At 40.1% G+C, this 27,304-nt stretch overlaps 1 protein-coding gene across 1 annotated transcript in view; it reads left to right on the top strand.

The window, feature by feature from the left end:
• Positions 1-27,304, top strand: part of LOC124555301 (host cell factor 1-like) — a 259,704-nt gene that overhangs the window by 23,418 nt on the left and 208,982 nt on the right. The window contains 1 exon segment of the mRNA XM_047129175.1: positions 18,387-18,589. Within this exon segment, the coding sequence (XP_046985131.1) occupies positions 18,387-18,589 (203 nt within the window).

Here is a 27,304-nt window from a genome sequence, read left to right as displayed (position 1 = left end):
ATCTCGTAGCACTTTCTTCTTCACCTACTTTAATGTTTTTTAATTGGCTGTGGTACTGTTACTGGAATTTGCAGTAAAACATCTGTCACATCTCTGAATGGCTTCACTCTGTTAATAAGTACAGTGGAAGTCTTGGTAGGTAACTGCATCTTAACATTGATTGGGGTGGTCTAATTTACAGCTTAATATGGACCATTATATCTCATTAATTTTCTTTTAATTTTTTTAATTCTCCCTCCTGTCATGTATGAATTGGTAACCAACACCCAATGGTAACCTCTGAAATAAGTAAGTTCACTTGTATCTTCTGGTAAACCTTCCGGGATGTAAGGTCGTGGTCCATGAAACTCTTCAGCTCCTAATGTTTCGTCCAGAGCTGCGCTGGACATCTTCAGAGGGGTGTTTCTCCTCCGGTGAGTCTTGCCGACTGACGGGTCGGACGTCTGAGAGCGACTTACATATCGTAGAATGTGGGCGTGGCCAGAGTTACACGTGATATGCAGAGATAATCTTTGTCAGGGATAAAACTTAACTATCGATCGTAATCTCGTCACGGATAAAACTGTCTAGCAATTCTGTAGTGCTACTGTCCAAATATCACTAAGTTTCATGGTCTCTTCTTTCCGATTAAAATTATCCCTATGTTTATATATTTCAACTTCTCTACAAAGCCGTGGGTAATAGTTCGTCGTCGTAGATAAAATTTTTGTTTCGGAAAACTTCACTTGATGATTTCCTGACTGAAAAGCGTGTTCTGCTACAGCCGATTTATCTGTTTTTCCTAATCGGCAAATACTTCTGTGTTCTTTTAATCGTGTATTTATGCTTCTTTTCGTTGTTCCAATATAAACTTTACCACATGTACACGGAATTTTATATACGCCACTGGCCGATAGAGGAGCGCGTTTATCGTTTACAGACCGGAGAACATGACAACATAGGGATAATTTTAATCAGAAAGAAGAGACCATGAAACTTAGTGATATTTGGACAGTAGCACTACAGAATTGCTAGACAGTTTTATCCGTGACGAGATTACGATCGATAGTTAAGTTTTATCCCTGACAAAGATTATCTCTGCATATCACGTGTAACTCTGGCCAAGCCCACTTTCTACGATATATAAGTTGCTCTCAGACGTCCGACCCGTCAGTCGGCAAGACTCACCGGAGGAGAAACACCCCTCTGAAGATGTCCAGCGCAGCTCTGGACGAAACGTTAGTAGCTGAAGAGTTTCATGGACCACGACCTTACATCCCGGAAGGTTTACCAGAAGATATGTCATCCGGTTGTGAAAGCCTTTGTACTAAGTTCACTTGATTACTGTCCCACACACTTTTACATTTCCAGTCCTTTTGTATTGGTTTGCTGAACTCTTTGCCATGCCTCCCATGTTCTTTTTGCAAATTTATTCACTGACTTGATGTCGGATCATAACTTCAGTTTCAATATGTCAAAGGGAGATGACATTTTTCTTCCGTAGATCACCCCATAGGGTGGCAAACCAGTACTAGTATAGATTTCAAATTCTACACACTGATGACATAACTCAGATATGTGTCCCAATCTGCACGTTTGCTGTTTACATAGTGACTCAGCATCTTCAGTATTGTTCAGTGAACATGTTCTGTACATCTGTTCGCATGCAGATGAAATAGGCTTGACCATAACTTGCGAATGTGATGTACATGGCATAGGTGTTGATCAGTTAGTGAATAATTGAATTCTTAAATTGCCAGAAATCTTACTATCACAGTAGCCGGTTGCTGGTCATAAATTGCTTTCCTAGGTGTAAACCTCGAAAAATGGTCAATGATTGTTAATATGTATTTATTACTAGCTGGAGTTCAGTTAAATGCACCCAACAAATTAATCCCCGTCATTTCAAATGGGTTTGACGCCTCTGGCAACCTTCAAAGAGGAATCATGTTATTGCTACGATCTGACTGCTGTGCGCATGGTGTGCAATTCTGCACTTATTGATCTACATTGGAGAACGTAGAGGAGGCATGTGAAGTGGACTGTAGGATGTCCTGAATTGGTTGCTATATTAGCAATGTAGTTGCTAAGTCTCCCCCCACCCTGCCCAGCATATGAAATTTCCTGCATCTGGATTGCCAAGCTTCTCACTGGGCATGTTTCAGTTGACTATTCATATTGGTGGGCTTACAATTGTTGGTGAGCTGCCATTTAAGTTTTCACAAAAAAATGAAAAATTTTTTGTAAAAATTGTTGCATTGTTCCTCAAAATATCCGAATTTACAGTTAACACACATTTGCATACATTCAAATTAGTTCTTGGAAAATTTCCTTCACTCTAATGTTGTTTTACCAAAAATGTAGTTGTGTAGGGATTTATCAGCTTGCCATAAATTTTTTTGTCTGAGAGGTGAAATGAAATTGTTTGGTAGTAAATCTGGTCGTGCACGGGATTGAGTAGCATGGAGAGTTGCATCAAACCAGTCTTCGGACTGAAGACCACAACAACAAGAATAACATCTGGTGCATAATGGTGATGAGTCATAAATTTAGTGTTTTTTCTTTGAGATAATCAATTGTTGATTTTAAGAATGATCCAACATAGTTTTTTCTGGTTTCATTGATGTCTTCTGTCAAACGTATTGTTGTTTACCATTCAACATTGAATTGTTAATTTTCTTGGAAGTGCTTCACTGCTTTTGAAGGTTTTGATTCACCTTGCAACACCAAAAAAATTGATTGCAGCTTACTTTCTGACTCTTACAAATATATTAAATTTTCATCTCTGGTTACAATGTTGTATATGGAGTGGGCATTTCCTTAGTCAAAATTTTCGAGCATTTCCTTGCACACATTGACACAAACCTGATCAGCAGCGTCCACCTAACTTTGCAGAATCCAGATGGGAGAGATTTTTGCCACATATAAATACTAACGCACATTCCAATGCAATCCAATCTTGGCTATGTCTAAGAGGGTGCCTCTATCCCTTGTAAGTCACCTACTGATTCTCTTCTACCATGTTGGATTCCGTGTTGAATTTGGAGAAAATAATTTTTGTCAATCTCCATGGAATTAATTGCTCACCAGAAGCAAGACTGCTACAAAATTCTTCAAACCAGATGTAAACAGTCTTTCGTGAAAGTGAGCGATTTTCAAAAAGTTAAGCGAAGTGATTTGAGGCATTGTTATTGAGTTGATCTTTCATGGGTTTCACAAACAATCGTCCAACCAATTCCTGTTCTTGCACAACACTGTAAACACACTACTTGGCCAGTTTAACTGCAATTTGTTTTAATAACAAAAATGATAAATTTTAAATCAATAGTTACATCATATCTCAATATTGCTATCCAGTGGGCAAGGTAGTGTTTGGCAAGCACAAAGACAAGCAGTAGAAACTCTTGCCGTGTGCAGGTGAACATTATCTTGGTGAAATGTAAGCCTAAAAAGGGCAACAAAACGGGGTGTAGAACGTCAACGTACCATTCTGCTAAGGCTGCCATGGATGGCAACCAAAGGGTTCCTGCTATGAGAACAAATGGCACCCAAACCGTCACTCCTAGTTGTGTGGCTTCATATTGGGTGACAATCAGGTTTGCCTGGGTGTGTCTCAAGACAGGTCTTCAGCCTGAAATGTCATTGACTGGAGTAGAACAGTCTTCATTGATGAATCTGGCTTTGAACTGAGCTCTGATGGCCAGTGAAGACACGTCTCGTGATGTTCCAGACAGCATCGGGATACCAACTTGAATTTTGCCCGCCACACGGTCTGAGAGCCAGAAGTGATTGTATGAGATACCATTTCTTTTTGTAGCAGGACCCCTTTGGTTGTAATCCACAGTACTCTGACAGCAAAGTGGTACGTTAACAATATTCTGTGCCCCATTTTGTTGCCCTTGATGGCAAGCAATCCTGGGCTTACATTTCACCAAGATAATGCCCACCTGCACAGATTTTTCTGCTACTTGTCTTAGTGCTTTGCAAACCGTGCCTTGACCAGCAAGGTCACTAGATCTCTCCCCAATTGAGAATGTTTGGAGCATTAGGGGTAGGGCCCTCCAACCAGCTCAGGATTTTGACAATCTAACATGCTAATTGGACAGAATTTGGTGTGATATCCCTCAGGAGGACACTCTAGAAGTCCATGAACCAATGCCGAGCCAAATAATTGCTTACATAAGGGCTAGAGCTGAACCAACGCTTTATTGACTTGCACAATTTGTGGTGCGCTTTCTTGTGAGGAAATCATCCAATTTTTCCGGAACGGTAGTCATTTGTCTGTACTTGTACATGGTGGTTTGTTGCTTTTATTTTAATTTTATTTTATTAAAGGTTGTACTTAATTGGCGATCCTCCTGAAAGTTGTAGTTTCTTTCCCATGCAAGTTCGTGGAAATATAAGGTCTTCTAGAGTGGAAGTCGGACTGTGAGTATGTGTACAGCAAAGTTCATTCGAGAGGGATTAACTGCAAAGACAGTGAAGTATTTCAGCTTATCCTTAAGGCTATATGGAGACTGGGAAGCATTTGCCACTTCAGGTATGTAGAGAAATCTCTCTACGCTGAGGGAGTTTTAATAAAATTCCTGATAGTGAATATGGTTTGCTTGTTAAAGTTTTGTATAATACTGTGTGATAAGGAGACTGCTACGTTGGTGGTGGTTTGATGGAAGCACAGGAGGAATTGACATGAGATTGATGGACTAGGTAATGTGAGAGTGCTGAATTGGTTAACTGAAGTCACTATGAAGACATGATACATACTGTGCTAGGCCAGTTTCATCTGTGTGTCAATGCGTGGCTGTGACCTGAATACCAACAATAGCCTCGCCTTCAAGAATACACACACCTTGCCCCAGTACTAATATAAATCATTAAATCTTAGTCAAAGATGTTTAACTGAATGAATGTTATAGGAACTGTGCACAAACTACACATCTGACTAAAACAGAAGTACACAGATTATATGCCCTGTATAGACTCTGTCTATACTAAATTCGTCAGTAGTGTTGCAATGCGCTAAGGAGATGAATGCTTAACACACTTTTGCGTCAGTACTTATCATTATAGTAATTACGATTTGATGAAATCTTGTGCACATTGCACTTTATCTGAAACCTAAATACACTTGTTCAATGAGCTGTAACGTTGGTTGCTATTAACAACAGCTCAACAGATCTCAGTTACATTAAAATTTGTAACTTGCGCTGATTACGGTGGTATTGTTAATTATCTAAATGATTAAAATTTCTTACTGACACCAAACAACTTTAAACCCCGAAATATCTATAGCTATTGCCGAGTATTTACATTATTCACGCTAACAATCAGTATAGTTTACTACTCAAAAATCCTCTCCACTACCATAAAATAAATCGCTTAAAAACACGTAGCAAATATTTACCATGACAAATGTTTCACTTAATTACAGTAAATCTCAATTTCTTTCATCTTTGTTCAGTTAAATTTAATAAACCATTCCTAGTATGATAGGTCTGAACCAAAGGTATAATTTCATTGTAAATGAAATGAGCAATATAGCAGTAGCCATCTATGTGATAATATTAGCTCTCTTTAGGGCTGCAAATGTTATTTCTCATTGTCCCTTTTCCTTCCTTCTTTCTTTTTAATCCTTAAAATAACCATTAAGTGAATAAAAACGTTAACACCCTTGCCTTTTATTTAATGAAATCTAATTAAATCTTTTCTCTCTAATCACTGATTTTTAAAATTGTAATAAAATCTCAATGTGACAGTGATTCTTTGAGTCTAGTTATTTGACCTGGAAGGCTGACTTTTAACAACTTTGCATCAATGTAGCTCTTTACTATTTACGCCACTTGCATATTTATCAGTGGGGATTCAATCCTTGTCACAGTAGAATTATACACTGAACATGGAATTCAGTTTAACTTTTCTTTATTTGCATCAAATTAATATCTCACAAACAGTTTCCATGTGTATTAGTGACATTCAAAAAATTAAACACACAAATCGGTATAGAAAAGATAAAACAAAACACAAACAAAAATCCTATGTGCCAGCAAAAATTTTGTACTAGCTTTAACATAACAATCAAGGCTCATCCATTTCAGGAGTTGGTAATAGCATTCCCTCTGATAGCCCCGAAGTTAAATTTGCCATTTGCCACCCTACCGAGCAATGGAATTAAATATCATCGAATAACATTGATTGGTTCTGGTGGGGTATGAAGTCTATTTTCAAATATTAATGTCAATGATTTTACAGGCAACAGTAATTGTGTCCTCTGTTACATAAGTCATGCCGATTCTGGTTCCTGGCTTTGTAAAACCCCAATGGAGACTTCAACTCAGTGGTAGACACAATAACAATTATTACATGTAGTGCATACTCGAATATATACACTGTCATGAACTGCTCAACACTCGACTACCTTAGAGGGGGTGCCCAAAATCACATAAAGACCGCAACTGCCTAATTACCTTAGAGCACACATGAATACAACATCCACCAAGTTGAACTACTACTACTTCTGAAATCTCGTCTGCACCAGGAAATTCAAGAATCACACTCTTAAGTCCAGTCCAGGTACTGAATAACACTGTCAGACATAAACTTCTCCAAATATGGACCACAGTTTTACAGAAATTCGAGTGTAATGTTGCAAAAGCATGCTGGCCCATTTCTTCCTACACCATGTGAACACTAATAAGCTTCATCCATGCTATTGCAGAGTCAGTTAACCGTATTTGATCATAGAAAAATCTCCCCAGCACTACGAGCCAAAATAAACTCAAATCAATTAGTTCAACGTATCCTACTTTTTCTCATGGAACGATATAAATTGGAGCTGATACACTGCTAAACACATGTAAGAACTCAGTCACACTAAGTTCTAATTGACAACACCGACCGAGTACCAACTCAATAATTCAATAAATGCTCTTGACAATATTCTCTCACAGTGTATTAGTCACAGGCCCACATAAATCTGCAATCTACTGTCTTTTCGAGTGACTGTTAGACATGATGATTAATTAGAGCTTGTACCTACCAGTTCTAGTGTAGGCTTCTCTAGCAACACTCAAATCAGAAATGAACTTCTAAATCCCAAAAACCATAGGGGAACCAATTTAGAAAATCACTTCACAATTCCATTGCTTGTAACAAATGTAAGTTCCTGGCCCCATCATCTTGTCGAATAGTGGCCAGCTTGATGATGTGATGATCTCTCTGGCTCAGACAGCTAATGGCTGCTGCCGCCGCTGCCGGTGCGAGGAGACACTTTGAAGCAATTTGCTTGTTCTGTCAAGCACTGTTGGAAGCTCTCTTTTCTACAATATATGCACATGTAGAGACTTCAGTTACTGTACATACATGCATTCATAACCATTCATCATGTATTTAATACTTGCCCATCGATAAATTAATATGTTGAAGCGAATCATTCTGTGATGGTACCTAAAACCTTCTGTCCTGTCACAGATATATTTCACCATTCTTTCATTAACCAGTTTGGAGTGTCTGTGTAACGAATACTGTGTGCTGCGCCCCTGCAGACATATAGGAGAGAGTTCATGGACTGCGACCCCCCATCCCACACCCCACCATGTCTGCCTGCACAGATATGTTTTTGAATCTCATTCTCTTGTAATGTGCTTCTGTTAAAGGGGGCTTGCCTTAAGGGGAGGTTTACTATCTTTGGCCTGAAAAAAAAAATTTTTTTTTTTCTCGGGATGTGTTTTAGGTATCAATGTCAGATTTGGTCAAAATGTTTACTAATATTTCCTCTACAAACTGGAATTTTTTTGACTGGAAATGTTGAAGAGCAAAGGTGGAAGTGCCGTCGTAACGAAACAAAATTTCGATATAGACCTCCGTGTGCGGTATGTCGCAGGTCAGCCGCCTCGCCTGAAATCAAAATTGAGTTGACATTAGCGAAGTATATAAGATTCTTTAGGTTTGCTTAGGTTATTTGGCCCATAGGAAACAAAATGGCAGCCATTTTGAAAAAAATAGGATTTTTTTTCATAGATTCCTCCTCCCCCCCCCAGGTGAAAATATTTACAGTTTATAGATTAGAATAAAAGTGGTACAACTCCTACACAATTTTTTAGTTTGCTTCATCAGAAACGAACAATCGTGCCAATCGGTTCAGTAGATTTGAAGTTACCATACCGCGTGATAAAAAAAGTAATTTCAAGAAAAACGTTTTTGAAATTTTGACTACATATAAATGCAACATTATGTAACTTACGTTCAATCTGCTATTTTGAGTCCATAAACTAGTCCTTTATCTTCCTCATGGAGGGTGTTCTGATCTATCTGGGCCATCCTGTGCCGCTCCAGAGCCACTCGTACGGCCGGTGACAAGCGGTTTTCGGCCCCTTGAGTCCGGTGGTCGTCCGAATGCTTGGCAAACTGCGTCGGATAGAATCCCAGGGTGAAGTCCATTGTTGTCACGGTCTTCAGAATTGCTGAATACCTTTCGTTGAAGCTGCTCACTGCCATAAAGTCACAATCTTCAGTCTTCGCACCAGAATGCAAATGCTTGGGGGCTAATTTCCAAACGCACGCGTTTAAACTTTTATTTGAATTTTGTGAGTTTCCTCCCATGCACCGGTACAATAACTCACTCTCCGAAAGGGCCTCATAGATCGGATGAATCACTTTTTGAACTTCTTTGGAGAGCAGCTGGTCGTGTTAATATTTGTGCAGAGGTCTGGTAGCCTCTGCGATGTGCCACTTGCACCAACTGGTTTCCCCAGCCGGACAATTTCGGTGTTGTGGGTGGTCATCTGCCAAACACTTGTAGAAATATGTTGTCCAAATTGCCTTCTTCATCTGTTCCACTGACTTGGAATGCCGTCGGATTGCCAAGTCGTAGTACTTCGTAAGCTCCTTGGTCACTTTATCAGTTTTAGTCATGGGCAAGCACACAGAATAATTTTTCGCGGCTACTAAGTCGAAATTTCCCAAAAAAAGCGGTGTGTGAAAAAAGGCCAGTTTCAGGCAGGTGCACTTTTTTCTTCAACCACGAATAACAAACATTTCCATCCCATATTCGGAAAAACTGTTTCAGGAGTAGATTCCAAACACTTTTATGGATCCAAAAATGCAATTTTAAAAATCTATATTTTAACCAAAAGATAGTAAACCTCCCTTTAAGTGTTGGCCTCAGCCTCATTCATATTTGAGTTTGGCTCTAGGAGACATGCCCTTTGACTGTCTGTCTCTACCTCTACCTTTATTGTATTGTGCCTCTACCTTGCCCTTATAGTGTGATTATACCCCAGATCAGACAGGCCACCTCTCCCTACTTTCCCTCTCTGTGTGTTTAAATCTTGCCCTAAAAGTCACCATTTTCTTTGAATACCTTTACTTTTGCTATCAACTCCAGTTTTCCATGGGACTAATTTAAATTAGCCATGTAGGGTCATAATGTAAACAGTTTCACAATAATAACTTCAGACTTTCTTTTATGGTATTTATATCTCCCGATTACCCTGACACATACACAAACACCCCCCTCCCCCCCTCCCTCTTTCCTCTGGAGGCTCACACCATCCTTGTGAGTATGTATGTGGTGAATAGAGTCCTTGAACCCTTGCAGTAGTATTTCTTTTTCTGTATTGTAAGTTTAATCTTTTACTGTTCTGTATACACACCCCTGTGAGACAAGGATTAGGATGGCTTACAGTACCTCCTGCCTATCATAAGAGGTGACTAAACAGTCCCAACTTAGGCAAGCTCTCAAGACAACATAGTTATGATCAAAGTCTCCTTTTGGCTTTTATTGTCTGCCAAACCACTATAACTTATGGCTTCTTTAATTTTTTAGTCTCCATTGGGATTTGAGTCTACCCTTTCCTTCAAAATCTTACAGCAGTACAGGCTGTCTCGAGAAGTCTGTGTTACTTAAAGATCTTAAGCACACTTACAGTTACTTGCATACAAAAAATCCAATGCAGTAGCCAGTCCAATGTAGAGAGGTTGTCATGTACCCTCTGTCGTAGCCATCGAATAATGTGGGGACTAAGATATTGATGCGTAAACTGTAAACTCCCTGTGCAGTAAGTGTTTTACTGTGAGGTTCCAGGCAATGACCACTGTGCAGAGTGAGTATTGCCATGGCTGGGTGGCATCCATGGGTAGAGCAGTGAGCAGCATTAGGGCTGATGATCAAAAAACTAAATTCATCAAATTTATCCATTAAATAACCGTACAGATCAACTGTCTCACCAGAGGGCTAGCTGTAGTAATGCAGAAAGTTATATAACACTTAAGCATTTGAGTTTCTGGCCACTCAGTGGGATGAGAACAAACTTGAATAAATTTGACTATAGTTTGTGATATCTGGTGTGCACTAGAACTGATGAACATACCTTTACAGTAACAAATTGTTATTATTCTGGAATACACAAAGAACCAATGTGGATTAGTAGCTTCATTACAACAGAATAGAAATGGACCTCATTTACAACAAAACAAATACATAGTCAAATGTACACCCAAATAATGCAGTTAGCTGGGATACATGCAAGTCACTATTATTCAGCATGAAAACCTCAATATGATTAAGGATACCATGTGCTACAGAGGTCATAACCTTCAAACTGTTGATGAATTGAGTGTGAACTTAAAATGACTGAGTCAGTTTTGTGTCTGTCATCCAGAGATGTTAAAAGGACAGTTGGATATATAGGGTGCTTTTGTACTTGGGTTTGAAGGGAAAGTCCTGCTTGAAAAGGTTAGTCATTGTCCACACAGGTGATGTCACCTAGAGCCTCTCAGGTAGAAGCCATTGTCTTTTATTGCTTACACTTTGAGCATACCAGACTCTCACAGTGGACTCATTTTGTGACAAGTGGACCCTCGCCATTGTACCTGTGAAGCACCTTAACAGTTGAGGCAATCCCAGAAGTAAAGTATCCTATATCTTCAGATATAGAAAAAGCATTTATTTTTTTAAAGTAATAGCATCATTTTAAAGGTTGAACAATGCTTCATATTTCTGCCACAATCATGAATTCGGTTAATGCAGTTTTGTAGAGGCTATGTCAGCTTTGCGATGTCCATGTCATACCAGCTTGCTGCCATGTCTTTCAGGAAGCATTGAACCTCAGCTTTCACCTCACCATTTAAGTAGAACTGTCCACAGAAATTGTCCCTCAACTTGGCACCGAGCGACTATCACCTATCCCCAAAGTCCAGGGTGTTTGGAGATTGGATGAGGAGGTTCTAACCAAAGTTTTACAGGAGATTGATGGGCTACATGTGGGCAGGCAGTGAAATACTGATAAAACTGAGAAGGGCAATTCATAACTGGGGAAGAAAAGCCTTCTCCATGAGAACATCGGGCCACATGTCGCCTGTCAAACTGTCAATCTCCCACAAAACTTTGGTTGGAACATCATTACCCATCCACCAACCAATCCGAACGTGGCACAGAGTGACTACCACTTCTTTCCTGCGTTGATGGGACATTTCTCTGGACAGTGGTTCTGCTCCAACTAAGAGATGGAGAAAAAAGTTCGATGGTTCATGAAGGACATAGCAGCGAACTGGTATGACATGGGCAGTTGTAAAACTGCCACAGAATCTACAAAATTGTCTTGACCAATATTGTGATTGTGGAAAAATATAGCACCTTTCAATGTTCAAAATGATGCATCTATTATAGAAAATGAACTGTTGTTTGTGTATCAAAAAATGGGACTTATGTTTTAGAACTGCCCAGATATGTTGTTACCTCAGATGCTAGTTGACAGTACAACAGCTGCCATCAGTGTTATATTTTGTATGAGAAAATAGGCAACATAACAAAATTAGTTTTTCCTAGCATATCCAATGTTCAAATAACTTTGGACATTGCCGACAACTGCCAGTATTTTGACAGTCTCACCCTTACTTGCTAATTTAATTTCAACAGCGTCCTTGATTACACTATCCCAATAATTGGGAGTGGCAGAGCTGATGTGCAGTTACAGCTGTTGGAATAGTGTTATTAAGCAAGTTGCTGAAATTAAATTAGCAAGTAATCTTAGAGATGGTGGTTTTTGTTTACATTCGGCATGGAATACTGATCTTTCACTTGTCAAAAAACCCAGAGGAACAGAGTTTATACTACCTCGCCCATTTATGATTAATTTCACTACTGACAACACCTGATACTAGTGATCTTTGATTTGTAATGGTGCTATTTAGCGTGCGCGTGTGTACGTGGTGAGTACGTGCGTGGCGAGCATGGGGCCCTGAGCTATTGCAGCCTTCCTTCTTTCCCGGGCTGCATTTCCATTCCATTCCTTTCCTTGCTCCTTCCCTTTCGCCCTCTCCTATCCCTCTCTCGATGTCCTTGTTTATGGTGGCCCCGCTATCCTCCTGATTATGTTAACTTTGCGATTTGGTTTTGTTGCATAATTACCTCAGTATTTTGGTGTTATCTGGTCGCCCTCTGGGGTTTAACCTCCATTACTAAATTTCTGTTCCGTAGTGTGAACCATTTGGGGAAGAGCACCTTACCTAGTGTCTCCAGCGTGTGTCGTCCTAGTTCCTTCCACCCTTTCCTTCACGTTGTTGTCTTGTGCTAGGGTACATAGCCAGTGCAGTAGCCAGTCCTGAAAACACAGGGGTCACACTTCTGATACCTGAGCTGTGACCACCTCATGTAAGCCTAGCAGTGGTTGTCATCCTGGAGCATCAGAACTCCCTGCAATGGCTGCCGTTCCAGACGGCCCTTGCTGTGGCTGGGTGGCTCCCGTGGGGAGAGCCCCTGATCGGAGTAGGTGGTATCGTGGCGGACGCTGTGCAAATGAAACGCGTACATATCCAGAACTCTGGCCGTTCTTCTACGGCCATCTCTTTGCATGGAAATGATTCTTCTAGTGCTGCTTCTTCTGCCCCGTCAGCATTCCCTTTCATGGCTACCCCCTGGAAGCAGGGCCAGGCTCGTTGGCTAGGGGCGAAACCTTTCCCCCGCTATCTGGTTCGCACCAGGACTGATGGGGATACTTCCATCAATACCAAACCTTTATTTTTTGTGGAACACATGGAATAAAAGTTTGGTGAAGTAGACTCTCTGAGCAAGATGCGGTCGGGTTCGTTGTTGATCAAAACTGTTTCAGCTGCCCAGTCTGCAGCCATTTGTGCCTGTGACCATGTTGACACCATTCCTGTGTCCATTACCCCCTCCCCCCACCAGTCTTCGAATATGGTTCAAGGTGTAATTATTCACAGGGACCTCATCCTTCAAACTGATGAGGAACTTTGGGACAATATAAGACGGCGGAGTGTTCACTTTGTTCGGTGTGTTCAGAAGGGCCCAAAGGACAATCGCGTTGATACTGGTGCCTTTATCCAGGCCTTTGAAGGGGATACCCTCCCTGAGAAGGTCAAGATTATGGTTTATTGATGTGACTTGAAGCCGTACACCCCACCACTTATGAGATGTTTTAAGAGCTTGTGTTTTGGCAACATGTCTTCCCCCCTGTCAACCCCTCTCTGTGGTGCCTGTGGACGTCCGCTCCATGAGTGGAGTTCCTGTGTTCCCCTTCCTGTGTGTGTTAATTGTCATTGCAATCATTCTCCATGTTTACCAGATTGCCCGGCTTATAAGAAGGAAAAGAAGATCCAAGAGTACCAGTCCCTTGATTGTCTAACCTACACTGAGGCTCGTAAGAAGTAAGAAGATGTAACTAAATCATATTTAGTTAAGTCTTCACGCCTTCCGCCTTCCACCCACTAGTCCTGAACCCCTCTCCTCCCCCCCCCTCCACTGCGGCTCCCACACCCTCCCCTCCAGGAACCCCCCCCCCCTCCCCCGTCGCCCAGCTGGAGAAGTGTCCCACTTCTTCGGCGTCTGCCAGTCAAGAGTGCCCCTCCCGTGATCCCCCTTCCCAGCACCTTCCAGGCCGAAGATCTGCTGCCACACAAGAACCATGGTCTGTGGGCCCCTGAGGTAACTCGATCTCTTAATGTTCTAGATCTTGCTCCAGCTGGCTCCTTTTTGCCATGCAGCCCTCCTCAGTCTCAAACAGAAAAGAAGAAGAAACATAAGTCCTGGGACACGGAGCTTTTGGTGTCACCAGAGGTCCTGTCCCCACCTTCGCAACCTGAATCTGACCTGCTGTCCATGGGTGTCGCCCCTCCTTGTCGGAGACGGATGGTGACCCGGCAGCACGGCTGGCTTTAGCCTGTTCACCCCTCATTTGAATCATCTTTCTGTGGTTATCCAATGGAATTGTAATGGATATTACGGTCACCTTCTGGAGTTTAAATCCTTTATTTCATTTTACTCTGCAGCTTGTGTGGTTCTACAGGAATTCATTTTACTGATCACACACCGACCCTCCGTGGTTTCTGTGCTTTCTGTCAAAATCAGGTTGGCCCCCTGCGGGCCTCTGATGGCGTTTGTACGTTGGCCTGTACGGATGTTGCTAGCACGTGGATTCCTCTTCAAACTACATTGAAAGCAGTTGCTGTTAGGGTCCACCTGGACTCTGAGGTCACGGTTTGCAATCTTTATCTCCCTCCTGACAGGACTCTTATACCTACTGCCGCCTTAACTGCCCTTCTTCAGCAACTTCCTCCTTCCTTCCTCCTTCTTGGGATATTAATCTTCATCCTCGCTTGTGGAGCAGTGCATTTCCTTATAGTTGGGGTCTTCACATAGACCAGTTTCTTGCAGACCACAAATTGGGCCTTCCTAATGATGGCTCCCCTACTCATTTCAGTGCTGGTCATGGTACCTTTCCTGCCATTGATCTTTCTTTTTTCTCCCTCCCTCCTCCTTTCATTCCACTGGTCGCCACACGACGACCTTTGCAATAGTGACCACTTCCCATTGATTCTCTCGCTCCCTTCCCGCTCCCCTATGGACAGGTTACTTTGTTGGTCTTTCCAACCCATCAATTGGCCTCTATACAGTTCATAGTTCGTTCTTTCTTCCTTTTTGTCGGATTGTATTGATGTCGTCCACCATGACTTTTATGATGAGATTGCTCATGCCGCTGGCCTTCCCATTCGATGCTCATCCTGACCATGTCGCCGCCGGCAGTCCCCGTCGTGCAGTCTGACGGTTGCTGTTGCCATCCGTGATTGCTGTCGAGCTTTGCAACACCTTAAGAGGCAACCATCCACTGTCAATCTTATTAGCTTTAAACGCCTTCACGCCAAAGTCCGTTACTTAATCAAACGGAGCAAACGGGTATGTTGGGAACGCTTTGTTTCTTCCCTCGGTTCTACTGTCCTTCGGTCACGGGTATGGCCTACACTTTGCTCTCTCCATGGTTGCCATCGGTAATCTATCCTCCCAGGCCTTGCCCTCCCGGATGGCCTTTGCATGGACACGTTGATTCTTGCGGGACATCTTGCGACCTGTTTTGCAACAGCAACAGCATCAGCATCAACCTCTTATCCGGCTGCTTTCGTTCACCAGAAACAGTGGGCCGAAGCTTCTGCCTTATGTTTTGCCCCTTGTCAGTCAGAATCTTCCAATGAATCTTTTACTGAATGGGAACTTCTTTCTGCACTTTCTTCTTCTCATGATACAGCCCCTGGCCCAGACCCCATTTGTAACCAATTGCTTTAACATCTTGGTGCTTCACGACGACAACATCTGCTCCGGGTGTTTAAGCGTATTTGGCTCCAGGGTGACTTCCCTTTTCAATGAAGGGATAGCATCGTAGTTCCCATCATTCAGCCTGGTAAGAACCCCTTGTTTGTCTAAAGCTATCAGCCTATTAGTCTGGCAAATGTTGTTTGCAAGTTACTTGAATGGATGGTAGCCTGTCGGCTCAATTGGGTCCTCGAATATCGGGATCTATTGTCCCCTTACCAGTGTGGATTCAGAGAGGGACAGTCTCCAATCGATCTTTTACTTAGCTTGGAATCGGCAGTTTGGCAGGCTTTTTCCCAGCGCCGCCATTTCGACCTTCGCAACGCCTATGACACGGCTTGGTGCCATCACATCTCACTTCCACTTCATGAGTGGGGTCTTCGCGGCCCACTCCAGATTTTTATCCAGCAGTTCCTGTTCCATCGGTCTTTCACGGTTCGGGTTGTTACTGTTTGTAGTTCTCCATGGACCCAGGAGAATGGCATCCCACAGGGTTCCGTATTGAGTGTACTTCTTTTCCTCATTGCTATAGATGGGCTTGTTTGGCCTTCGTCCGTCCTTTGGTCACCCCTTATCTGTATGTGGATGACTTCTGCATTTGGGTTAGTTCCTCTTTGATGGCCTCTACAGAGTGGCAGCTTCAGCTATACGGTGTGCCTCTGTGTGGACCTTCTCACACGGGTTTCAATTCACTCCTTTAAAATTGCTGGTGGTCCACTTATGTCGCCGTACTATGGTCCACGCCCATCCGGGGCTCTACCTCGATGCACAATGATTACCTGTGGTCCCACAGTTTCGTTTCCTGGGTCTTCTTTTCGACAACAAGCTCACTTGGCTGCCTCATATCAGACCTCTGAAGATAGTATGTTTCCGTAAACTAAGTGTCCTTCGCTTCCTTGCCCACACCTCTTGGGATGCGGATCGTTCGGCTCTTCTCCGCCTTTAGTGCTGTCTCACTTGGACTATGGTTGTCAAGATTATGGTTCAGCTGCTCCTTCCACACTGTGCCTCCTGGATCTGGTCCACCATCGTGGTGTTCGTTTGGCCACTGGAGCCTTCCCTACTAGCCCTGTTGATAGTCTCCTGGTTGAAGCTGGGATCCCCCCCCCCCCCCCCCCCCCTCCCCCTTCGGCTGGCCCCTTTCTGTTTGGCAGTCCCAGCTTCTGGTTTCTTATGCAGTCGCTGTCCGTTCCTCTCCCACTCATCCTTTCTATTCTAATCTGTTCCCAGACCAAGGACGTTGCCCACCTGATTCCCTCCCTCGCTCGGGTTTACCGGTTGGGCTCCACCTTTTGTCTCTTCGCTGTGATTTACAGCTTCCTTCTTTGTCCTGTCTCCCCCACTGTCAGCTGTGTTTGGAGACTCCTGACTCCCCTCCCTGGCCAAGATCCTCTTTTCTTTCCTTTTTTACTGTGTTTTTATCACTTCTTAGGTTTGGTTAGTCTCCTTTTACAATATGCACTCTTACATTCTAGCTGTTGAATGCTTTTAAATAGCAGGTGGTCTTGCCTGTACAGAATCAGGGGTGTGATATTTCCTGCCTCTAGCATAGCCTTGGGGTTGCTCACTTGCTCATTTTGTGTTTGCCATTGACAACACGACTGCACTTTTACATGTTTTGGCCTTTTATCTTTTGTCAGTTTGACTTTTCTGAGATCTCAATCCGTCTGAATGGACCACATTTGAAACAAGGAACTGATGACATTGCTGTTTGGTCCCATCAACCAACCAACCAACCAACCCACCCAGCTATGCTATACCCATGAACCAACACATATCACTTCTTATTTCTATCATACACTGCTTGGTCTTTCACTCTTTGACATATTAGACAAACTTAATGATCAGTGCTCAGGGTACCCAATGTTTTATGTTTACGAGGGTGCCTCTAGGCACTGGTGCTAGTCCTAAGTGCTTCAAAGCCTTCTCCACACTGGCATTCAATTCCTTCTGCCTTTTCACTTTAATATTTTTGTCATTGTAAAGTATCCAGTTTTTTAAAATCCTGTTTTGTGGGAGACACACATTATTGATACATGCGAAAGTAAGAGCTGAACTTCCAAATATATTCTTTTACTGTATATCTAACTGCATCCATACCTGGGATTGTTAAGACACACCACTGTGGTGATGCTTGACTAGGTTAGCTGGTTCAGATCATAGTGATGCAAGAAATGTTCACTGATTTTATTTGGCCAGTAATGGGAGAAGATATTGTGACGTAAAGTTCCGGATCATAAGACTGTGCACCAGTGTTGATTGACTTGTGAAAAGTAGTAGTTTTGTGTAATGGTGTCATTGGACATACTGATAAGATTGGAGATAATCAATTTAAAGTTGGCAGGGTATAGAGGAAGTAAACCTCACTATAAAGTTAAGGGCATAGGTTTATTGCTCCAAGAGGAGGTAGTATATATGATAAGTGTTAAGGGAGCAGAACATGTAGCTTGGTGGAGAAGGATGTAATTTTAGTATTATATCCTGAATTGCTTTTTCTTCCACTTCCATCTTCATCTCTTCCTACCTACCTTGTAACGCCATCTGTAGTACTTGATGTGAGAACGTTTGGTGATAATGTATTGTTAAATCACTATTTTACTAAACAGTTGTAACTTAGGCTTACGAAATCTCTTTTTGTATATCAAGACATGTTGATTTGTGCTGTTGTCATATTTTTGTTGTTACTGTCTGTTTCTCCTCACAGTACATAATACATTGGTTCAGGTATTTGTTTATATATATGAACACGATAAGGTTTTCAACACTGTGAAAGTAAAAGCTGCTGCTTTTTCCTCATTATCCTAACTAGGTATCTGAATGATCTTTATACTCTGGATTTGAAGACGAGTACCACTGCTTGGGACATTCCACAAACAAAGGGTACACCACCATCTCCAAGGGAGTCTCACACAGCAGTGGCATACACACAGAAAGCCACTGAAGTAACTCGTATTGTCATTTATGGTGGAATGAGTGGTTGTCGTCTAGGGGACCTTTGGTTTTTGGATTGTGGTAAGTTACTTAATTTCCTACCATTCTTTTATTGTATTTCGTAGTTATCCTTAAGTTGTAACTTGTTACACTGCAGTATGTCTGCTTATTATCCCACAAGCAAAGAAACTGTCCATTTATTTTTTGCTGTCTTTTGCACATTTATTGTGTTTGTGCAATGTCCACTAGTGTTGACTCTTCTGTTAAATGTGGTTTTTTCATTATGAGGATGCCAGTGTTTCGTTAATATGTTACATAGTTAGACAAGTTTCACTTGTAAGAAAGTTTTTTTAACTTTGCAGTGTAATCATACAGGTGTTAAAATTGAATATATTATAATCAGTACATGGAAGTCATATGTGCAGCAAAAGGAACATTAAAAATTACTTACCGTGGAAATATAAATTAAAGTTGCATGTTACGTATTGTGGAAAAGAGAAACTTGGTGATAAGACTTAGTCAACAGGAAAATGATGCATACAAATGCCATGGCATAGTCATAAGGCTTAGTCAACAGTAAAAATGGTCCATGTAAAATGTAAGGCCATGTGCATCATACATACAGACAACTAGCAGGATAGAAGGAACAAGCCAGCAGGAAAATTATGTTCAGGTGACACATAAGAAACAGTGGCAACTGCAAAAGACACCTGACATATTAAAAAAATTACATTATATGACCATAGAAACAGTAACATAACAAATATAAAAAATCATATAAATGTACGCAGACGTGAACCAAACTGACATGCATTAAAGTAGGATAATGACAGATAGCCTCTTTGAGAAAAATCTTTCTAAACAGCATGGAATACCTGATACTGCCGTTATGTTGATTGAAGAACAGGCCAAAAGCCACTGAAAAAGTTTCTGATTTTAAGCTGTAATTTATCATTAAGAATAAAGTCCTTAGAACTGAAATTGTGCTTAAAAATTTCAAATTCCTTGGACAAGTCCTATCTACAACTCTTCCCTTCCCTACCGCATCTTCCAGTTTAATCGGGGAATGTGTAAATTGTATTGTGTACATGGCATAAGTAGAGCCATGAGATTACACATTATTTTATAGAGGCCCGGATGAGATAATGGTTCCTTATTATGCTTTAAGATGTGAATGAAATTTTTCCCAAGACAGTTGCTAGTTCTTAGCTTTTCTAGAATTGGTACGGCAAAGGAAATTCCTTTTGTCTTTAACTTCTTTTTCCAGTTTGTAATCTTTGAGTGGGACATTTTTAGCAGTTCTATTATCCAATAATCAGTCTACTAATGACTGTTCATAGCTGTTACTGGCTTATGAAAGATTCAGAATTCAGTTTCATCCTTTTTATACTCAAAAAAGATTAAGAAAATTCACCTCGCTATTCTCATTCTGCAGTTGTTTAGTGAAAACTATTTTATCATGCAGTTAATTGAAAGTATGAAACAGTTTGCCTGATTCCTCACAAGTACCTTCGAAAACTATAGTATGTTCTCTGCAGGCCAAGGTAGCTTCCTTTGATAGCACTAGCTTATATTCCAATGTTCCAGTTCACACTACTTTCGAGGTGGTTGAAAATAACGTGCATTTTCACAAAAAGTTAACAGAGCCTGAAATTGCTGAACTTACATTGTTGCTTCGAATTGCACTTAAACACAGTTACTTCATGTTCAACAAAAAATTGTGTATGCAGTGTTTCGGCTTGGCCGTTGATAGTCCCTTGCCAGCATTTTAACTGACATTTTCACAAATTCTCTTGAAGTTTGTTCATAGGCACTTCTAAGGAATTAGGTCAGCTGTTTCGTACTACTTTCAGTCAGTTATATGGTAAAGTAGTATTCACCAAGGAATTGCAGAATGAAAATAGTAAATTGAATTTCCTTGAGCTTACTTTGGGTATACAAAAAGATAAAACTGATTTTATAATCTTTCACAAGCAAAGTTTTTTAAGGTAACATTATCAGAATTGATTCGGCTCATCCATAAGCACACAAATTGGCCCTTCTACATTTAATATTTATTGTGCTTTGGTTACACTACTATACCCAGAGATTTTTCAGGAAAAGAGAAATTTGATTAAAAATATAGCCAGAAATAATGGCTATGAAGTCGTCAGTAGACCGAATATTGGGTAAGAAAACGGCTAAGAATCCACTCTGAGAGATTACAAGCTGGGGAAAAAAGGTAAAGACGAAGGGAGTTTCTTTTCCATTCCATACCATACTTACATTTAATATAAGGTACATTGCCTTCTTACTAAGAAATATGGCTATAAAGTTTTATTTTAAACTAGCAGCAGTCTTGGAAAAAATTTAATTCACACTGAAAGCATAATAAGCCATTATCTCATTCTGGCATCTGTAAAATGAGGTGTAATGATTGTCCCTGTTTCTATGTAGGGAACACACTAAGAGCAGTCAACATCAGATTCAAAGAACATTCATTGTGTAAAAAGGGCAGTAACATTCATGATTCTACTTACACTGAGAGTCTCATAGAATGTACACACTCCCCTATTAAATTAGAAGATGCGGTCGTGAGGAAGAGAGCGGTCTTAGATTGGAATTGTTCGAAAAATTTTAAATTTTTAAGCACAACTTCAGTTATAAGGACTTTATTCTTAACAATAAATTATAGCATAAAATTGGAAACATTGTCTGTGGCCTTTGGTCTTTTCTTCAATTAACATAGTAACGGTATAGGGTTTGTCACGCTGTTGAGAGAGATTTTTCTCAGACGCAATCTGTCATCATCCTACTTTAATGTGTGTCATTGTTTTAACATTTCCATAAGTTTATATGCTTTTTATAATTTTTGTTATGTTTCTGTAATGTTATTTTATTAACATGTTGGTGGTTGACATTGCTTCTTATGTGAGTGCCACCTGAGTGTAAGTTTCCTGCTGCCTTGTCGCTCCTGTCCTGCTAGTTGTCTGTGTGTATGGTGCACGTAGCCTTACATTTTACATGGACCATTTGTACTGTTGACTATGCCTTATGACTTAGTTTCTCTTTTCACAGAGTATGTAACATATAAGTTTATTTTATATTCACACTGTGTGTGTAATTTTTGGTGTCTCTTTTGCTGCACATATGAGTTGTAATATATTCAACTTTTAGATGCTATTACTTCTTCTGAGGAAGACAGATTTATGTTTGTTGAAACCTAGCTAAGGTTTGAATAAACTTTCGATGTGTCACCGGTTGGGTGTATGAGTTCCATTGCATCCTCAATTGGAGGAAGCATTGTAGATGACCAGATACGCAAATTTAAAAGGTTGTCACCTTATCTCCCTGAAGACAAAGCAGTTCATTAAAATTGATTTAAAAAAAGCTTTTTGACAGAAATGTTTGCTTTTTAAAAACTTTAACAATTTTTTTCCAAAATTTTCTTTTCTTGATTTGTATTTTTGTCTATGTATGCTTCTAACAAATGATTTTTTTATGTTTAGAATTGGCACAATTTTCCTGCTGGCGAACAGTGCTTTTCTGATTTAACGTGTTTCTAGACGTTATTTTTCTTTTCCCATCCAGTTCAAGAGTCCCAAAATAGGCAGAATATTAATTTTTGACCTTTTGTGATCTTTCGTAGCCATCCAACACGTACATGACAATGCTACAGATAGAACTGACAAGGTACTTCCCAAGGAAGTTGAACTGAAAATAACTCTGTTCACACATTAGCTCTTTAAATTTGGTCAAAATAAGTTGACAGGTTTTTTCTTCCAGTCACTATAGTGTAGAGCGTAGGCTCTATAAACTGGCAGTCGGGCGTGATCATCAACGAACTAGAATCTTGACCACAAGAGGAGCTGGTCAAAGGGTAACCAAACCCTTCTGGTGCTCTGAGGTTCATAATGGAACTCCATGATGGACCAGGATCACTCTTTTTCACTCATTTCAAAATAAGAAAAGGAAAAACAGTGAGCCACACACAACACAGAGCATTCGGTAATGGCTACAACGAGGTTGCTTGCATAGGTTGGCAGTGTCATAAATGAGGTAGTTCAGGCCCAACCTCTACCAGTATTTGATGCAGCAACAGCTCGAAACACCCACCACCTAAAACTGCCATATTCAAGTAACCATATTCACTTTGTCTACATGGGGCTCGTAAAACTGGATTTAACAATAAGTTTGCCAATTCAGCTTCTAGTTAGTATAAAAAGATTGACTACTACTTTAGGTTGGCCATGTAAACACTCTAATATTTATTCTGGAAATGCGAGCCTAGATGCCGGGTTTAAACTTCACTAGATTTTTTTTTTTCGTTCCCATGTAAATGGACAATCATTTTTTTAAACATGCTTGGGATCTTGGGTCACGTCTTGTTGTTAAAAATTTTCAGCTAATGTGGATGAAGTTACTTTCTGAGCAGTGGAGAGCAACTAGAAATATTAGACTGAGTATGAAGTTGTCTAGCTGTAATATTTAATTGGCGAGAATCGGCTGTTGTGCTGACTAAATAAGAAACTGGAACAACTGATACCGAGATGCAGTGTTTCACCAGTCTAGCAAAACGGCTTCACCATTAGCATGTAACCACAACAGGGAAAAACTGTTGCCAGAATGTGGTTTGTCTCCCGGAAGTTGTCATGTAAATGTAGTGATTATACCACCTTTTGAACTTTAGTTGGCAGACTAATTCAAGCGTTTTGTTTGTTGTAAGATACTGTGTCCCATGGCTGAGTCCTGCTTTGCATTACGTGACATGTGTAGAGACAAATCAGACATCCACAGTTATTGTTGCACCAGGAGCATTGGATGCACTGATACGTAGTTGTGTTCAAGCAATTCTTATTTTGCAAACATGTTATTACACATGTTACCTTTCCAAATTAGGCATTACCAGATCATAAGCAGTACAGTGGAATCTTGCTAGCATGTTTCTGAAAGGGCCACTGATTTTGAACATCACAAACAGGAAACCGTACTTGTTGAAATACTTAATTTGGTAATGAATAGATTTTTTTGTCATTGAAAATGCAGAATTGAGGGTACCATATTTATGGTAATATGCTTTCTCATAGTTCCACACTGCCTAACTTATAATTTCAGTAAATTCTAATTCAGAATGCACGTTGTCGAGGAAATGTTAAATATCGCACCCAGGAACTCTCAAAATTATGTTAGTTTACAAGAAACAAAAATGTGTTAAATTTGGCAACATTTGCTAAATCCATTGTATCAGATGTGTAACTTTTATTACCACCCAATTGGAATGAAAGAAAGTAAAGTGACACGTGAGAATAACCTCTAGTGCCCGAAATACATACCTGGTATGTGATGTAGAAAAAGTAAAAATATACTAAAATTGCAATTTTTATTACACTTCGCAAAACAAAAATTGTTCATCAAGTCTCTCTCAAATAGTGAATCACTACTGGTAATTGAATAGGGATTGTCATTTCGACAAACTGTGGGTGTATTGTACATCTTGTCAGCCTAACTGCACTATAAGATACAGTACATGGTCCTGTCTTCACAAAGGTTTGAAAAACATGTTAACACTTGGCTGTTTCTTTATCCTAATTTTAATATTGTATTGTCGGTCTTAGTTTGTACTTTCATCACTTCTTCATAGACTTCAGAACTCAAAACATTGTCTCCTTTTTTTTTCATTGCTGCAATAGCTTTTGACGTTGTAATAACCAGCAAAGGTTACGGTTAATCATTGTCTTCATTTTCTCCTTGTTTCGTTGTAAGACTTAATCAGTTTTCGTGGACTCTCAGATGACAAGACCTTATGTCACGTTCAAAATAGTCATCCAAACTAAGGTAGTCAGTGTTTTCTTCTTGCTCCATAATTAGTTGCCATTTTTAGAGGTGTGATTCCTTCATTTTCTGCTGTGGTGTCTTCTGTAAGTATCCAGTGAAAGCCAGCTTTCTTGAAGCAGTGTTAGATTGTGCCTTCTTGCACGGAATCCCAGGCACTTCGTACAAAAAGCGTAGCATCACAGAATTTTAACCTTTCTCAGCGTTTTGTCAAGACAAGCCAGTCCATTATGTACAAGAGTCCTCCCGAATTTTTGTTTCAGGTGTTTAATGTTGTCATGATGAGGTGGCTAAAGATGGCTTGTACAATGGGGAGGAGAGAAGACACTAAATTTATATTGCACAGATATTACGTATCTTCAGCATGCACTGCACACTAGTCAATAAACAGGAGGATTTTTCTATTTCTAACACTTAACTTTGCATCCTAGGAACGCAAGAATTGTTCGAATATCGTAGTTATTACCAACATTTTCGCATTAGATGTATATTTATATGGAAATGTCTGCACATTTTGAAAGCATTGTGAACGCTTAAACTTTCCATTCATTAGAGGCCTCAACTTATGTTATCTTTTCATTACAACATAAGAAAACAGTCTCTCTTTAGTAAATTTTCTGCTGTAGCATTTTTCTCCTCTTATCTCAAGGGTTTTGTCAGGCAGAAGGTGGAAAAAAGCCCATTTCATCTGCATGAAAAAAATGTCATTGGGGCTGTACTTTCCTATAATGGAAGAGAATTTTTCCATGACTGAAGTGTCACTATTTTATTTATCTGGTAATAAAATAAGGGGTTTTTCCAATCGAAAAATACGGGGTCATCTTATGTCAGCAGATTAAACTGTTGCTGCTGAGGTCAACATTTTTGTGCTGTGTAATAGAGTATATAGGTGTTGTTACATTTACAGGTGAAGCTTTGGCTAGTGAGGTAGCATACAGATTTATTTTGGAGAATTTTGGAGAATTTGGAAGGTCAGGGGTAGTCAGCCGATACTTATGCTCGAACAGATCATGAGATTTCCCATTATGTTCAATCCAGTATCGGTACAAAGTGCTCGATACAGTATAGACATTGCTCGAACATTCTCAAGACATTTGACTCTAGCAGTGCTAGTGCAAGGGATACACAAGAAACTATGAACTAGCCACTAAGACAGACTTCTCTGCTTAAAAATTTTTAACTTGGTGGAAAAACAAGAGGAAATAGAATTAAATGCTATCATCGTACCAGCTCTTGTTGTGTTTGAACAGGTTTGCAAAATAGTGATACCATAAGTGGCAGGGTTAAGAAAACGGTCCACAAATTAATTTAAGCCATATTTTTTTGTTTATTTATTTCTCTTTGTTTTACAAAAATGTAGACAATAAATAACTAGCATAAGTTTAGAATAGGTATAATGTGAACCTTTTCGGCAGATAATTTTTCAGTAAAACTGTTTGTTGGTTCGATTTGTCAGATATGTTAAAAATTTCTTTTCTCAAGGAACCCTTTAAGAAAAGGGACCATCAGATATCCAAGTCATTTTATAGTTGGTAGTTATGGTATTTATGCACCCAGCCTAACCTCAAACACAGTATACATTAAATTATTTGTGCGTGTGAAACTTTCGATCCTACCATTGGAAGCTTCAAAATCTGTAAGTCTCAACTTTTGTGCCAAATACATTTCTTTAGCATGAGCTACAGTACCATCAGTCGGAATATTCGAAGGAAGAGTTTGTTTTATCCACTTTGGTAGACGGCTTTCCAGTTCTGGAAACTGACCTTCGCGCACTCGTCTTATTTCCAACTACCAACTGTGGTGCTCAAGTTCTTTTCAGTTTGCTCACTGTTGTACTTGGTTTTGATCGAGAAATGTTCAGTTTACACTCATCATCAGCGTGCTTAATGTGTGAATTTCTGTCCACTTCATGGAATAATGTTCTACTTTTCTTCATTTGTTAACTGACTTGCTGTCTCTCTTATCCATTATGTACTGGTACACCAGTTAATGCACAAAAAGAAAAAAATTCGCTGACTGAGGGTGAGCCAAATGCTAAACACGAACAAAGAACACCAGTGACTGAGTTATGCACTATTTGGTTTATTGTTTGGTTGCTACAAAAGTTGAGTCATGGGAACTACTACCGACCTATGCAAACATACTTCCTGATCTGGATGTCTTGCAGAGTTGCTGGCATTGAATAAGTGTCACCTTGTGCATTTCCAGACCCCGCAGCTGCAAGCAGTCTGCACCCACCACTCTCGTAACTCTTCGTAACAGAGTTTGCAGCATCCATACGGTACAGATACCGCCAAATTTGAAAATGCTAAATGAGGATGGGGAACATACAAATAAGCTGTTTTATCATTCATTTGATGAAATTGGGACTGGGTCTTCCAAAAATGGATATGCTATGTGGGGAAAGCATGATGAGGAGGAATGTACTAACGAGGTTTCGCTGTACCAGTAACTGAAAATTCATTAAATTTTCAATACCTATATGCTGAAAATAAAGCTATTTTGAACTATCTCTGATAAAATGTCTTCTGAAAAAAAATTGCTCTGAAATAGCATTTACTATGTAATTTCATTATTCTGCATTTTGAGGCGGAATTTGCACCTATATTCACATTTATTGCAAAATGTGAATTTTCAGGTTTCTACTTAAAAAGCTTACTGTGAGGACCAGAGCACTTGCTAGATTCTTAAGTTAAAAGGAAATGCAAGCGAGTATATTTTATCTATCTTGCAGAACATGTAGTCATGAGTAATATGATATGAAATATGAAAAAATTATATTAAGAAGAATGTAAGCAACATCAGATCAACATTCTTCTAAAGTCCTTCAATGTACGTTACAAATGCATACATTTGCTTCACTTTAAGAATTTGTAAAGTAGAGCATTAGAAAGAATGTGAAAAATCTGGGCATTTCGTTGTTGCCTAGATGAAACTGATTTGCTGTCTAAGATGGATACATTGGAAGTTTAAAATTGAGAAGCA

The sequence above is a fragment of the Schistocerca americana genome, chromosome X (assembly GCF_021461395.2).
Source record: "Schistocerca americana isolate TAMUIC-IGC-003095 chromosome X, iqSchAmer2.1, whole genome shotgun sequence".
In the NCBI taxonomy this organism is placed as follows: domain Eukaryota; kingdom Metazoa; phylum Arthropoda; class Insecta; order Orthoptera; family Acrididae; genus Schistocerca; species Schistocerca americana.
Note: the sequence above shows the minus strand (reverse complement) of the source record. Positions and strands in the feature narration are given on the sequence as shown.